Below are 15,152 nucleotides of genomic sequence, written 5' to 3'. Positions count from 1 at the left end.
AGGTTGTCAACTGTCTCTGGGTCTAGAAACTAGAGATCAAGTAAACTGGTGACAGATCATGAACAAAGTTATTTCTCTTTATTTATTTCGTTGGAAAATACAATGTCAATGTCAGACTGTTAGAAAATGGGCTGTATGTAGAAAATGTAGAATGTAGAAAATGGGCTCGTAACTTAGGGAGCGTACCTATGTTCTCCGGGTCCTATGTTCCCCGGGTCCTATGTTCAGCACTTTGTATGAGACCGGGGAACATAGGACCCTTTTTTAAAACCCTAACCATAACCCTAACCCCGAGCGGGGAACATAGGACCCTTTTTTAAAACCCTAACCATAACCCTAACCCCGAGCGGGGAACATAGGACCGGGGAACCTGAAGACTGAGCTGTATTTCGCATATTATGTCCCTTGCTGGCCACCGTTTAACATGGCGCACGTACACAGCGAGTTGACACAGCATTTATGTAAATGTAATTGAGGATTTCTAAGCCAATAGGTATGCCTCGAGTTGTTGGTGGTGGTAATTAAACATGAATGGGGGCACATTTATGGATGGGAAATGTTGATTTTGTTAACAAACAACTGAAAACATTACACAGGGGACCTTTAACAATTGTGAAAAACTGTGTTCCGGAAAAGACAGGCATTTCAGTACTGTAAATGAGAAGTACATTGCAGTCTACATACTACAATGCACTCTGAATGCTTCACTGATTGACTGTTTCTGTCCATTGGTGATATGAACCTCCACTGTTCAGCTACCTGTTTACACTCTATTGGTTGTGTCATGTTATTTGAAACAACTGTGATCAATTTTAAATCATGTTACAGTAAACATATGGCATTTGTGCTTTCTTTGTGTTTACCTTTTGCCACTTGTAGTTACCATTATGCATCACAATGCAAAATGTGTTTTATTGCATGAGAATGTGTTTAGAGTTTTGCAAAAAGAGTCTAGGAGATCTGCAATTGTGTTTTATATCTGATAACTGTTTAAGGTTTTGCCAAATGGGTGATCGATTCAAGAAATGTGTTCGGACAACTAAGAATTTGGCTCAGAGAATGGAGTTTAGTGTTTTAGCAATTGTGAAAAACTTTAATGTATGGTTTTGAAGATTTGGTATGGGGTTATGGTATTATATGGTTTTAAGGATTTGGTGGGGTTATGGTATTATATGGTTTTGAGGATTTGGTGGGGTTATGATATTATATGGTTTTGAGGATTTGGTGGGGTTATGGTATTATATGGTTTTGAGGGTTATGATATTATATGGGGTAATGGGGTTAGAGTGACATGTTTACTGTAGAAATTGTATGTTTACTGTAGAAATTGTATGTTTACTGTAGAAATGGTATGATATGCAAAGATTTTGTGTGTAAGCAGTTGAAGAAACAGTGCACTTCAAAATGGGTACGTCCTCAATGTACAGGTCTGGTCTTATGTGTCATGTTTGGTCATTATATTTGTGTACTCTTAATGATCTTCTAGAAAGAAAACCAAGCATACTGTACACGACATCCTAAGAAAACCTGTTTTGTCAAATGTGTGTTGCATTGACTACATTAGTGTGTAACTGATTCAAACATTATCAGATCATATGATGGATGTGTTTGTGATATGATAATCAAATAGAGTTTTGATAAATAATGTATAGTTTTGACAGAAATGTCTAATTGTGTGTAGTGTTGTGTTAATTGTGTGTAGTGTTTTGAAAAAACGGGCCCTGTTTTCAAAATTGTGCTTAAGCAATTGAAAATACTGTAATATCCTACATTTCACAATCCCATCACAGGATAAGAGTCAGCTCTCTATGAGCTTAAATACGGCTCGTCTGGACTGTAGCGTTTACACCGCACAGCCTCCTTGCAGAGAGCAGAACTCACCCCAGACAACAGCCCACAGCCAGAGTAGAGACAGATCTGTGTGTTGAGCAAGAGGATGACTCCTGGAACTGTGCCGCTGTTGCTGTGGTCTGCTCTGGTGGTGGCTGCAGCAGAAAGTGAAGCCGAGAGGGAGATGAGGGGGATGATGGAGGAGCAGAGGGAGATGAGGGATCTGATGGAGGAGCAGGTGAGGGCTCTGATGGAGGAGCAGATGAGGGCTCTGATGGAGGAGCAGAGGGGGATGAGGGCTCTGATGGAGGAGCAGATGAGGGCTCTGATGGAGGAGCAGAGGGAGATGAGGGCTCTGATGGAGGAGCAGATGAGGGCTCTGATGGAGGAGCAGATGGCTCTGATGGAGGAGCAGAGGGGGATGAGGGCTCTGATGGAGGAGCAGAGGGGGATGAGGGCTCTGATGGAGGAGCAGAGGGGGATGAGGGCTCTGATGGAGGAGCAGATGAGGATGAGGGCTCTGATGGAGGAGCAGATGAGGGCTCTGATGGAGGAGCAGATGAGGGCTCTGATGGAGGAGCAGAGGGTGGAGCTCAGACACACTAAGGCACAATTGGACACCATGGAGACCAGACTGAGAGCCAGTGAGAAACTAGTGCAACAACTAAGGAGTGACATTGCGGGTGAGAGATCTGATCCTATCACTGGTGTCATTTCTGTGTACTGCATGCCATTGTGTTTGCTATTTCCTTTTGCCATTTGCTTGTGGTTCACATATAGATGTGTTTCTCTTTTTCTGTGTATGTGTGTGTCATGTATGTTTGTTTGTGCGCACATGTGGGTTTGTGTGTGTATGTGTGTGAGAGTGTGTGTGTGTGTTTGTACGCATGTGTGTGTGTGTAACCTCAGTTTCTACAGGGAATCTGAACCTCACGGGGAGCCAGATGGAGAGAGAGGAGAGGAGGGTGGCCTTCTCCGCCTCACTGATAACATCAGGTCATGTGTCTGTTGGTCCAGCCAATACCAATCTGACACTGATCTACAGAAATGTCATTACTAACATTGGAGATGCCTACAACAATAAGACAGGTATTACTGTAAACGAACAGCCCAAGACTCATACTGCAGTGATCATATCATATCATATCCATATCCAGAGGTGTAAAAGTCCAGCTTCAGAAAGTACAAGTCCTGCCACATGTTTGCTCCAACCATTCCCCAAACCAGCTGATTCTAATTAGCACAACTCCTCAGCCAAGTAGATCAGCTAAATTAATGAAATAACCTGTGTTAAGTGCAGAGGTAGAACCAATACATGGTGAGTGTATCATGGTGTCATCATGGTAACTTTTACTTTCTGAAGCCAGACTTTTACACCTCTGTCCATATGCTGTCTTGTCAAATCTACTGTCATACAGACATTAGTCTCTTCATGTGAAATCTGCTGTCATACAGACATTAGTCTCTTCATGTCAAATTTACTGTCATACAGACATTAGTCTCTTCATGTCAATACTGTCATACAGATATTACTCTCTTTGTGTCAAATTTACTGTCATACAGACATTAGTCTCTTCGTGTCAAATTTACTGTCATACAGACATTATTAGTCTGTCATACGTACAGACATTAGCCTCTTCGTGTCAAATCTACTGTCATACAGACATTAGTCTCTTTGTGTCAATACTGTCATACAGACATTAGTCTCTTCGTGTCAAATTTACTGTCATACAGACATTAGTCTGTCATACGTACAGACATTAGTCTCTTCGTGTCAAATTTACTGTCATACAGACATTAGTCTCTTTGTGACAATACTGTCATACAGACATTAGTTTCTTCATGTCAATACTGTCATACAGACATTAGTCTCTTCGTGTCAAATTTACTGTCATACAGACATTAGTCTGTCATACATACAGACATTAGTCTCTTCATGTCAATACTGTTAAACAGACATTAGTCTCTTCGTGTTGTCTCTGGACTACAGGTATTTTCACAGCTCCAGTCAGAGGGGTCTACTACTTTACCATGTTTATCTATGGTTCCGGTCATAATTGGGTATCTGTAGGAGGCTCTCTTAGTAAGAATAAAGAGCATGTGGTCATTGCCTACTGTCACCTGCCCCATGGCAAAGCCAGTGCCTCCAATGGAGCTTCCTTGCTGCTGGAGGTGGGAGACCAGGTCTTCGTGATCCTATATACTGACTCGTGGGTCCGCGACAGCTATAACCACCACACCAGCATCTCCGGTCACCTGCTATTCCCCATGTGAAGCGCTGACGAGAATTAGATAATCTATTCCATAACATTCACAGGAGAGGATTAGTTTTGACTCTATACTGAGATGTTGCACACACTCTGTCACATTTGTAGTGGAAATATTAAAAATGTGTCATCAAGAAGGTGTCATCAATCTGAGATGCTCTTTTTTGTCTCTCTGTGAAATGAAAATGGTTGTGTTGTGTGTGTGTGTATGTGTGTACAGTATGTGTGTGTGTTTGAGATGCTGATAGAACCACACAACCATCCATCAGGAGGTTCAGCTCCTAAGAAAATTAATTAAAAAAAAGTGTCATGTTTAGTGTGAGTCCATGTAGGGCTGTGTTTGTATTAGTGATGTTGCCAGGAGCAACTGGTGATGTAGGCCTGCTGTTTCTTAACTAGTGGGTCACAGAAACGCTCTGGGAGGGTCGCGGAGCTTGTGGTTAAAAAACGTTTTTATTTGTATGTCAGTCATTGCCATGGACAATGTTTATGTGACATGTCATGTTAGACATCATTTTAGTGGTAAACCCATGTACAACCCTGAATATTTGAAGTAAGATGTGGATTAATTTAAATAGAGGCCAAAATGGGACAGAAACCCCAGTGTGTGGTGTGCAGTGAATTGCTGGCACATGAGAGCATGAAACCATCAAAACTAAAATGCCACATGGAAACAAAGCACCCCTGTCAAAGACAAACCTGTCAAGTTCTTGAAAACTTCAAAAATGTAATGCCAAACATCAGCATGTTTCAAACAAGTAGGCCTACAGGCACGTTGCGTCCCTTAATATGTAGCTCACCGTATCCGTTGGCTTGAGCGCTAAACAAATATATGGGTCGCGACTTCATGAAATGGGAAATTGTGGGCCCCAAAGCCAGACCACTTAAGAACCACTGCTCTATGGATTTTGAGCTGCTTTTATTTATTTAGCAAAGAACCTGTGGTGGGATCTGGAGATGTTACATGCACTGGGCACCAGGGGGCAGTGTGGAGAAGCGTGAGCGTGGCAGTGTTTTTCAGTAGCCTGTCTCTCATCCTAGTCCATACCTGTCAACATAGCTTTCCAAAAACGGGAGATTTTTTTTTCGGGGGGGGGGGGGGGGGGGTCAGTGTTTATACCGGATCTGTGTTTGCATATGTAGGCTAATACGTTTCATACACGTGTTTCAACACTGCATTTCGGTCGTTGCTTTTACCTTACCATTACCTTACGCATGCCAGTTATGTATCCACCAGCTGCCTGCCTGCAGCCTACCTCCAAAGCTGCTTGCTGTCTGATTTGGTTCCGAGGACACAAGTTCAGTGTATCAACAACACTCAATAACAGTTTATGTGATGTGTTAATCAATTAAATTTCCAAGAATTTTACAACAGCTAGTTCTGGAGTAGGCCATTCAACTAGCCCGCTTGCTTACGACGAGACTCAGGCTGCGCAATCGGCACCCGCTTCCTTATTTGGGTTTTGGGTTGCCAGGTTTTAGCCTATGACAAAACGGTTGAAATTGAAACTAAGTGATTGTGTATGTGTAGGGTGTATTTCATACACAATCTGGTAACCTGGGAGATGTCAGACTAATAGAAAAAATTAATGGATCAATAATTTTAAAATGAACTTTTATGGCCATGCAAATTACGGGAGTTTTCCGGGAGAAATAACAAAACGGGAGGGTGCCGGGAGATGACCTTGAAATACGGGAGAACCCGGTAAAAACGGGAGTGTTGACAGGTATGTCCTAGTCTTGTGGAGCACTACTGAGAGCAGAAGGTCTGTGCTACAGTTTCATTGATTATGACTTATATTAGTGCTGTCTGAAAGTGATGTGAACATATGGGACCTCCATGAAGGCAAAATATATACTACACAAGCTCCAAATAAGCTCCTTTATTTTTATAAACAGTGGTAAATACTGTTGAACATCACATTGTAAAGTCATCTGTTCATACAGTACAATCATCCTAGTTATTGAAAATAAAGATGAATCACTTGTCAAAGATGGAGGAGAGAATTTGTGTGTGTGTGTGTGTTTGTATTCCTGTGAGTGCACAGTAAACATGACCTCCTGCATGCATGCTGTGTGTGTATGTGTTTGTGTATGTGAGCATGAGTGTGTGTGTATGTCTTTGTGTTTGTGTGTGTTTGTATGTGAGCATGTTTGTGTGTATGTGAGTGAGTGTGTTTGTGTGTGTGTGTATGTAGGCACCTCCCCATCACATGAGGAAGAGGAGTTGCCCGCTGAAGGTTGTGTAATGCCCTGTGTAGGCAGATACCCAGGCCCCCTGTCCCAGACGCAGACACACAGTGTCACCCTTCTCCAGCTGCAGGGACACCCCCTGGGAGGTGTTGATGTCATGGGAGGCTATGTGGTTGTAGGCGGCCACCACGTGCTGACCGTTCTTCAGGAGGTTGGCTCCCGCTCCGTGGGTACCACCAGCAAAGATGTGGTAGCGGAATTGGTACACTCCTCTCACAGGAGCCGTGAAGATGCCTGGGACAGAGAACAACATGCAGACAAAGAAAGGTCATGAAAACTAGGAGAGGTCATGGACACTAGGAGAAGTCATGGCGACTAGGAGAGGTCATGGATACTTAGATAGGTCATGAGGATATGGAGAGGTCATGAGGATTAGGAGGTCATGGAGACTAGGAGATATGATGGCGAGTAGAAGAGGTCATTGCGAGTAGGAGAGGTCATGGAAAGGTCATGGAGAGACCTGGAGACTATAACAGGTCGTGTGTGTGTGTGTGTGTGTGTGTGTTTGTGTAGCAGTGTACTGAGAGCATACTGTAGATGTGTGTGTTTCTTTGTGTGTGTGTGTTGCAGTGGACTGTAAGCGTAGATGTGTGTGTGTGTGTGAGCGACCGAGGCAGCCAGCCCACCAATTGGGATGTGAGCTTGGGGTTGTAGGTGGAAAAGGAGGTGCAGGAGAGGTTTTCAGCGTGCAATTTCTATTTATTAAATAACCAAAAGAAAAACTTGCAGGAATAGCAATAGGCTATTATTTAACAACAAAAAAAAACACTTTCAAACAAACAAACCAAAAATAAGTTCAGTATTCCAGTTCAGCAGTTCAGTATTCCAGTTCAGTATTCCAGTTACCAACAATCGCAGAGCATAAAGCTACAGTAAGTCTCTACCTCACAACAGGAGAGCCGCTTTCTCTTTGCTCTCGAGAGGAACTGAGCTACCCCTCTTAAATAAGCCTACCAATTGGCCTAAATTAGCCCAAATGAGGATATTGGCTCAAACCACTCAAATAGCTCTCTAACTACCTATTACAAATATATACAAAATGACAATGGTGCATATTACTATGAAAATATATGTTAATTACCATAACCAATATTGCCCACATACATAATAATAACAAGACGACAAACAGACAAGGCAAACACCCCTGTATCATAATGCCCCACTCCCTCCCCCTGTGGGATGTTGGTAAAAGCACTGTCCCAACGCGAAGCGCGCTTCCGCAATGGGACGGTGGCTGGGAAGCCGAAGCACCAGGAAGTGTTTTGAGTATGGTGAATGTTAACCGGTTTACAGGCGTTGTACAGCGAATGCAAATGGTAAATGGAATGACAGTGGGTACCACACTATGTGTTTAAGTTACCGGGAACAAAGAAAGACATTATTATAATTAATGCCGCTTTTGGCAAAACTAAAGAAAAATCGCGGCAGACCAAACATTTGGTCTGACGCATGAATGAACGCCAAACTGGCGGCAAAACTCCCGACACTAACGATTAGACAAAACTGTACACCAAACACACTTTACACAACATGAAACAATACTTCAAACAAACACACAACATCGTTTATACGCAAGGCAGATGTGGAGGGTGACTGTGTGCGTATGGGTGCATGTACTGTACAGTATGTGTGTGTGCAACCGAGTGGAGTCTCTCCCTCTCTCGCATTTCAAGAGCGCACCGAAACGTCTTTAAAGTCCGATATAGGGAGAAGGGGGAAAGTTCAACTTCTCACAGTGTGTAGCAGTGGACTGAAAGAATAGATGTGTGTGTGCGTGTGTGTGTGTAGCAGTGGACTGTAAGTGTAGATGTGTGTGTGTAGTGGACTGAAAGGATAGATGCGTGCGTGTCTGTGTGTGTGTGCATGTATGTGTGTGTAGCAGTGTAATGAAAGCGTAGATGTGTGTGTGTGTAGCAGTGGGTTGAATGTGTTAGTGTTTCCAGTCCTACCTGTGTTGGGGTCATAGGCGCTGCCGATGTTGATGAACACGTGGTTGAAGATCAGGGTGGTTGCAGTGTTGAAGGGTCCGATGTGTTTGTTCACCGACACAGCAAAGGAAGCGGAGAAAGCCACCTTACTGTCTGTGGGAGAGAAACGGTGAGTTTCTGTGTTTGTGTGCGAGAGTGTTTGTGTCTGATTTCCATTGCATTCCATTTCCATTGATCAGTCAAAAACAGGCTGCTGCTGTACGAGCCCATTTACAACCCTTATAGCGAATAAAAAGGCAGATATCCAACGCCCCGTCTTTTTGCTCTCATTTTACCATTCCATATCACTCAAGACACTCAAAGATGCTTATGAATATATCTTTCCTTCTTCTCACACAGAAATATCTAACCTCCGTATCACTCAAGACACTCAAAGATGCTTATGAATATATCTTTCCTTCTTCTCACACAGAAATATCTAACCTCCATTGTCTTTCTTCAGTTCCGCTATTTGTTTCTCCATTTGTGTCTTGGTAAGTCTGAGCTCCACTCTCTGCTCCTCCACTGTCTTCTCACTGGCTCTCAGTCTGGTCTCCATGGCCTCCATTTGTGTCTTGGTGTGTCTGAGCTCCACTGTCTGCTCCGTTATCAGAGCGGTCATCTCTCTCAGCACAGTGCAGATGTCCGGTTGGCAGCTTTGTTGGGTTTGGGCAGGCCCTGGAGCTTCATCTTGGAGATTTGTGTGTCCGCTCTCTGCTGCAACCACAACCAGAGCAGACCCCAGCACCAGCAGCACAGCTCCAGGAGTCTTCATCCTTATGCTCAACACACACACACAATCCTCATGCTCAACACACACACACAAACTCCTTTTATTTATTTAGCTATCAAAGAACCCATCTCAGCCAATGGGACGGGAGGGTTTCTGGTCATGTGATGTGATTGTGAAATGTGGGAAGTTTGTGACACTATCAGCAGCAGTGGGGAAACCCAGGATTTCCTGCTTCATGTAGGAATATGCAATACTACAAATATTATGCTTCATGCTTCATGTAGGAATACGCAATACTACACATATTATGTTTCATGTGGGAATATGCAATACTACAAATATTATGCTTCATGTAGGAATATGCATACTACAAATATTATGCTTCATGTAGGAATACGCAATACTACACATATTATGTTTCATGTGGGAATATGCAATACTACAAATATTATGCTTCATGTGGGAATATGCAATACTACACATATTATGTTTCATGTGGGAATATGCAATACTACAAATATTATGCTTCATGTGGGAATATGCAATACTACAAATATTATACTTCATGTGGGAATATGCAATACTACAAATATTATGCAAGGCAAGGTTATTTATATAACAAATTTCATACAGAGTCCCAAGAAGGTTCATTCTTCCAGGCAAACACAACACTGAGCAAGAGAGTAGGGTAGTCAAGCGTGCATCTGTTTAAGTGCATTTGATAGGTTATCTGAACGGTTTGGTCTTAAAAGAAAAGTCTGAGTTAGAACAACCTAGTGTCTCTTTTTGGATGGTAACGAGTGTAAACCTTCATTGGGGACCACATGTGTTTTACAGTAACAGTGTTAACCCCGTCACGTCACAAGACTGTGAGTTATCTCCTCTGCCCATTAAGCATCAATAGCATTCTCACACTCAGTCCTTCTTAAAGGAAGGAAACAGGTGATATCTGAATAGGAGGTCAAATATAAAAGCACCAGTTCATATTTCTGAGCAACCTAGACCTGTGACAGACCTCTTTAACCTAGACTTGTGACAGACCTCTTCAACCTATACCTGTGACAGACCTCTTCAAATTCCTCTGAACTTACATCAGCAGTCATCTGAAATGAGACGTCACCACCACCACCAATCATTATAAAAGCAAAGCAAAGACTGTACTTTCTAAGGGTATGTTCAGACTAGAGGTATTTTTCGCAGATGTTGGTGTCCATTTTACATTATAATCCTATGGAGTAGATCTTTTCAAAGAAGTCCTCGGCTCCTTTTAAAACGTGATTGCAGGCATCTTTTTCTGCAGCTCAGAGCTGTTTTTAAAGTGGAGAAATGTTCAACTTCTAGCACCCTACATCACACTGTTTTTTGACAGCTGACCAATCACAAGCGGATAACCGAGACCTGTGGTTTAGATGCTTCTGGTTGCTTTTTGGAACAAAAACGATGGCAGTACTTCGAAAGGCGACCCAGGAGTTGAGGACGCATCTTACCACATAGCTCACCGTATTTGGCTTAAATGCAAAAATATGGGTCGTGACTTTATGAACATGGGAAATTGTGGGTCCCAAAGCCAGACCAGTTAAGAATCACTGATTTATACTATACTACACTACACTACACTATATTATCTTACTGTATCTTATATATTATATTATATTATGATATTATGAACTACTAATAATAATATAACAATAAGGGGAAGAGTTTGGTACTATGATCAAATTACTTCCAACCTACTATACTACTACTACTACTTACATACTGTCTCACCTTCAGACTACTACACTACCACTACACTACTACTACTATACTACTACAGACCACTACATTACTACTACAGACTACTACTATACTACTACAGACCACTACACTACTACTACTATACTACTACAGACCACTACATTACTACTACAGACTACTACTATACTACTACAGACCACTACACAACTACTACAGACTACTACTATACTACTACAGACCACTACACTACTTATACTACTACTACAAACCACTATACTACAACTACAGACCACTACACTACAACTACTACAGACCACTACACTACTACTACACTACTACAACTACAGACTACTACACTACCTACCGACCACTATACTACTACTACTACTACTATTCTACTACTACAGACCACTATACTACTATAATACTACAGACTACTACACTACTACAGACCACTACACTACTACTACTATACTACTACAGACTACTATAGACCATTACACTACTATTACAGACTACTACTATACTACTACAGACCACTACACTACTTATACTACTACTACAAACCACTATACTACTACTACAGACCACTACACTACTACAACTACAGACCACTACACTACTACAACTACTACAGACCACTACACTACTACTACACTACTACAACTACAGACTACTACACTACCTACCGACCACTATACTACTACAGACTACTACACTACTACTACTACTACTACTATTCTACTACTACAGACCACTATACTACTATAATACTACAGACTACTACACTACTACAGACCACTACACTGCTACTACTATACTACTACTACAGACCACTACACTACTACTACTATAATACTACAGACGACTACACTACTACAGACTACTATACTACTACTACAGACCACTACACTACTACTACTATACTAATACAGACTACTATACTACTACTATACTACACTACTACTACAGACTACTATAAGTAGTAGTATAGTAGTCTGTAGTAGTAGTGTAGTAGTGTACTACTAATACAGACTACTACACTACTACAGACTACTACACTACTACTACTATACTACTACAGACTACTACACTACTACAGACTACTATACTACTACAGACCACTACACTACAACTACTACTATTCTAATACAGACTACTATACTACTCCTACACTACTACTACAGACTACTATACTACTACACTACTACAGAGTACTATACTACTACAGACTACTACACTACTACTACTACTACTATTCTACTACTACAGACCACTATACTACTATAATACTACAGACTACTACACTACTACAGACCACTACACTGCTACTACTATACTACTACTACAGACCACTACACTACTACTACTATAATACTACAGACGACTACACTACTACAGACCACTACACTAGTACTACAGACTACTATACTACTACTACAGACCACTACACTACTATACTAATACAGACTACTATACTACTACTACTACTATACTACACTACTACTACAGACTACTATACTACTACTAATACAGACTACTACACTACTACAGACTACTACACTACTACTACTATACTACTAAAGACTACTATACTACTACAGACCACTACACTACAACTACTACTATTCTAATACAGACTACTATTCTACTCCTACACTACTACTACAGACTACTATACTACTACACTACTACAGAGTACTATACTACTACAGACTACTATATTACTACTACAGACTACTATACTACTACACTACTACAGAGTACTATACTACTACAGACTACTATACTACTACTACAGACTACTATACTACTACTACAGACCACTACACTACTATACTAATACAGACTACTATACTACTACTACTACTATACTACACTACTACTACAGACTACTATACTACTACTAATACAGACTACTACACTACTACAGACTACTACACTACTACTACTATACTACTACAGGCTACTACACTACTACAGACTACTATACTACTACAGACCACTACACTACAACTACTACTATTCTAATACAGACTATTATTCTACTCCTACACTACTACTACAGACTACTATACTACTACTCATACAGACTACTACAGACCACTACACTACTACTACTATACTACTACAGACTACTACAGACTACTATACTACTACAGACCACTACACTACAACTACTACTATTCTAATACAGACTACTATTCTACTCCTACACTACTACTACAGACTACTATACTACTACACTACTACAGAGTACTATACTACTACAGACTACTATACTACTACTACAGACTACTATACTACTACAGACCACTACTACTACAGACTACTATACTACTACTACTATACTAATACAGACTACTACTACACTACTACTACAGACCACTACACTACTATAGACTACTACTACAGACTACTATACTACTACTACAGACCACTATACTACTACTGCTATACTAATACAGACTACTACACTACTACCACTATACTACTACAGACCACTACACTACTACTACTACAGACTACTATACTACTACTACTATACTACTACAGACTACTATACTACTACTAGTGACCTGCCCACACAGTGTTTCCCAGACCCCTTATAGGATGAATTTAGTCAGATGTTATGAATAAGTGTCTCCCCTGTATAATAGGCTAGAACTAGTTGATAAAAAGGATTTTCATATCCAACACTATCTAACTGCCTTTTCCAAGTATGTAGCTTGGTGCATGTACACACTCTGACCACAGAGTATGCGGCCAAACTGGCACCCCATGTCTTTCTTTTAACAGAGTGTGATTTTATAATCATCCATGATTCAAAAGCGCTTGAGAGAAACAGATGACACAACATTTTCAGTCATAAAGTTTAATCGGAATGGCAGAAAAACAGTCCATGTAAACAGGCTACTGAGTGGTCTTTGTGTTTAAAGCCTTGTGTCTGTTTTAATCACATAGGAAAGAGCAGGTGGCCAGAGAAGGTGGTGTGGAAGTTGCCGTTGTCTCTGGCCCAGCCGTTGGGCCACAGCTTCAGGTAGACCACGTCCCCCACCTCCAGCAGCAGAGAAGCCCCATTGGAGGGCTTCACATACATACCGGCTTGTTGAGAGTAGGCGATGACTGTGTGTTGGGCATTTTTATAGAGGGACACCCCGGTAGCAGTACTTGCGTGACCATTCCCAAAGATGAAAAAGACAAAGTGGTAGACCCCTCTGACTGGGGCTGTGAACACTCCTGAAACAGCAACAAAAAAAATACTTTAAGAGATTTAGGGAATTGTAACAGCCATTATGTAGCAAGTCTCCAAACTGTGATAATTCACAGGGTGGTCAAGATAGTTTGAGATGTAGATAACAGATGTAGATGTCAGAAAACAATACCATGTTTCAAACGCAAAGTGTGTCAAAATTCCCACCCATTCTTCTCTGTTATGTACCTGTGTTTGGGTTGTAAGCACTTCCAATGTTGATGAATGGATTTTTGAAGACCAAGGGGGTTGCATCTTTAAAAGGTCCAAAGGTTTCATCTCCTAAAGCCACTAGTGAGGCGGAGAAGGCCACCCTCCTCTCCTCTCTCTCCCTCCTCAGCTCCTCCACCTGGCTCCCCGTGAGGTTCACTCTGCCTCCTACAGCTCTCACAGCTGCTGCTTGCTCCTCCTGTTTCTCCTTCAGCTCCTTAATAACGGCTCTCTGCTCCTCCACTATCTTCTCACTGGCCCTCAGTCTGGTCTCCATGGCCTCCACCTGTGTCTTAGTGTATCTGAGCTCCACTCTCTGCTCCACCACCAGAGCGCTCATCTCTCTCAGCACAGTGTGGATGTCAGGCTGGCAGCTTTGCTGGGTGGAGGCTGTGGCTGTGTCTCCACTCTCTGCTGCAACCACAACCACAACCACACCAGACCACAGCAACAGCAGCACAGCTCCAGGAGCCTTCATCTTCATGCTCAACACACACACACACACACACACACACACACACAGCTCTGTCTCTGCTCTGGCTATGGGCTATTCAGCAGTGTCAGCTCTTCTCTCTGTGAGGACCTTATAAAGGCTTCAAAGCCAAACCCAGTTAAACAAATACAGCACTGGAGTGGGTTGTCTCTGGACTCCTCTTGTAGAATCACTCTCCAAGGACTTTGACCCCCTTTTATTCATCAGTGGTCATGTAATGTGATTGTGAAATGTGGGAAGTTTGTGACACTATCAGCAGCAGTGGGGAAACCCAGGATTTCATGTGGGAATTTGTAGTAGCCTACTACATAATAATATATAATATATATAATATATAATACTACTACAAATACTATAACACCACAATAAAACATCCTCCTCGTCTTCTTCACAGGTATACCACAGTACA

The 15,152-nt window shown here is 41.8% G+C and overlaps 3 protein-coding genes across 5 annotated transcripts; 1 reads left to right on the top strand and 2 right to left on the bottom strand.

Annotated features, from left to right (window-relative positions):
- Positions 1 to 1,842: 1,842 nt before the first annotated feature.
- LOC121685139 (involucrin-like) lies at positions 1,843 to 4,234 on the top strand. Of its 3 annotated transcripts, none has more exons than XM_042065484.1 (3): positions 1,843 to 2,416; positions 2,775 to 2,919; positions 3,821 to 4,234. In XM_042065484.1, exons 1-3 carry the CDS (start codon positions 1,937 to 1,939, stop codon positions 4,102 to 4,104), a joined length of 909 nt encoding a protein of 302 aa, XP_041921418.1. In that variant the 5' UTR covers positions 1,843 to 1,936; the 3' UTR covers positions 4,105 to 4,234. The 3 variants fall into 3 exon arrangements, with proteins under 3 accessions (XP_041921418.1, XP_041921417.1, XP_041921416.1); XM_042065483.1 differs by having other exon boundaries at positions 1,843 to 2,513; positions 2,749 to 2,919; XM_042065482.1 differs by having other exon boundaries at positions 1,843 to 2,513; positions 2,740 to 2,919.
- Positions 4,235 to 5,965: 1,731 nt separating this feature from the next.
- LOC121685144 (cerebellin-1-like) lies at positions 5,966 to 9,137 on the bottom strand. The gene is made up of 3 exons (XM_042065489.1): positions 8,762 to 9,137; positions 8,300 to 8,431; positions 5,966 to 6,584 (listed from the first exon to the last, which is right to left on the bottom strand). The coding sequence occupies exons 1-3, from the start codon at positions 9,090 to 9,092 to the stop codon at positions 6,307 to 6,309; spliced, it is 741 nt and encodes a 246-aa protein (XP_041921423.1). The 5' UTR covers positions 9,093 to 9,137; the 3' UTR covers positions 5,966 to 6,306.
- A 4,509-nt stretch (positions 9,138 to 13,646) lies between these two features.
- Positions 13,647 to 14,856, bottom strand: LOC121685143 (complement C1q-like protein 2). The gene is made up of 2 exons (XM_042065487.1): positions 14,230 to 14,856; positions 13,647 to 14,027 (listed from the first exon to the last, which is right to left on the bottom strand). Exons 1-2 carry the CDS (start codon positions 14,732 to 14,734, stop codon positions 13,744 to 13,746), a joined length of 789 nt encoding a protein of 262 aa, XP_041921421.1. The 5' UTR covers positions 14,735 to 14,856; the 3' UTR covers positions 13,647 to 13,743.
- Between the last annotated feature and the right edge of the window lie 296 nt (positions 14,857 to 15,152).

The sequence above is a fragment of the Alosa sapidissima genome, chromosome 16, assembly GCF_018492685.1.
Source record: "Alosa sapidissima isolate fAloSap1 chromosome 16, fAloSap1.pri, whole genome shotgun sequence".
Classification (NCBI taxonomy): Eukaryota; Metazoa; Chordata; class Actinopteri; order Clupeiformes; family Clupeidae; genus Alosa; species Alosa sapidissima.
Note: the sequence above shows the minus strand (reverse complement) of the source record. Positions and strands in the feature narration are given on the sequence as shown.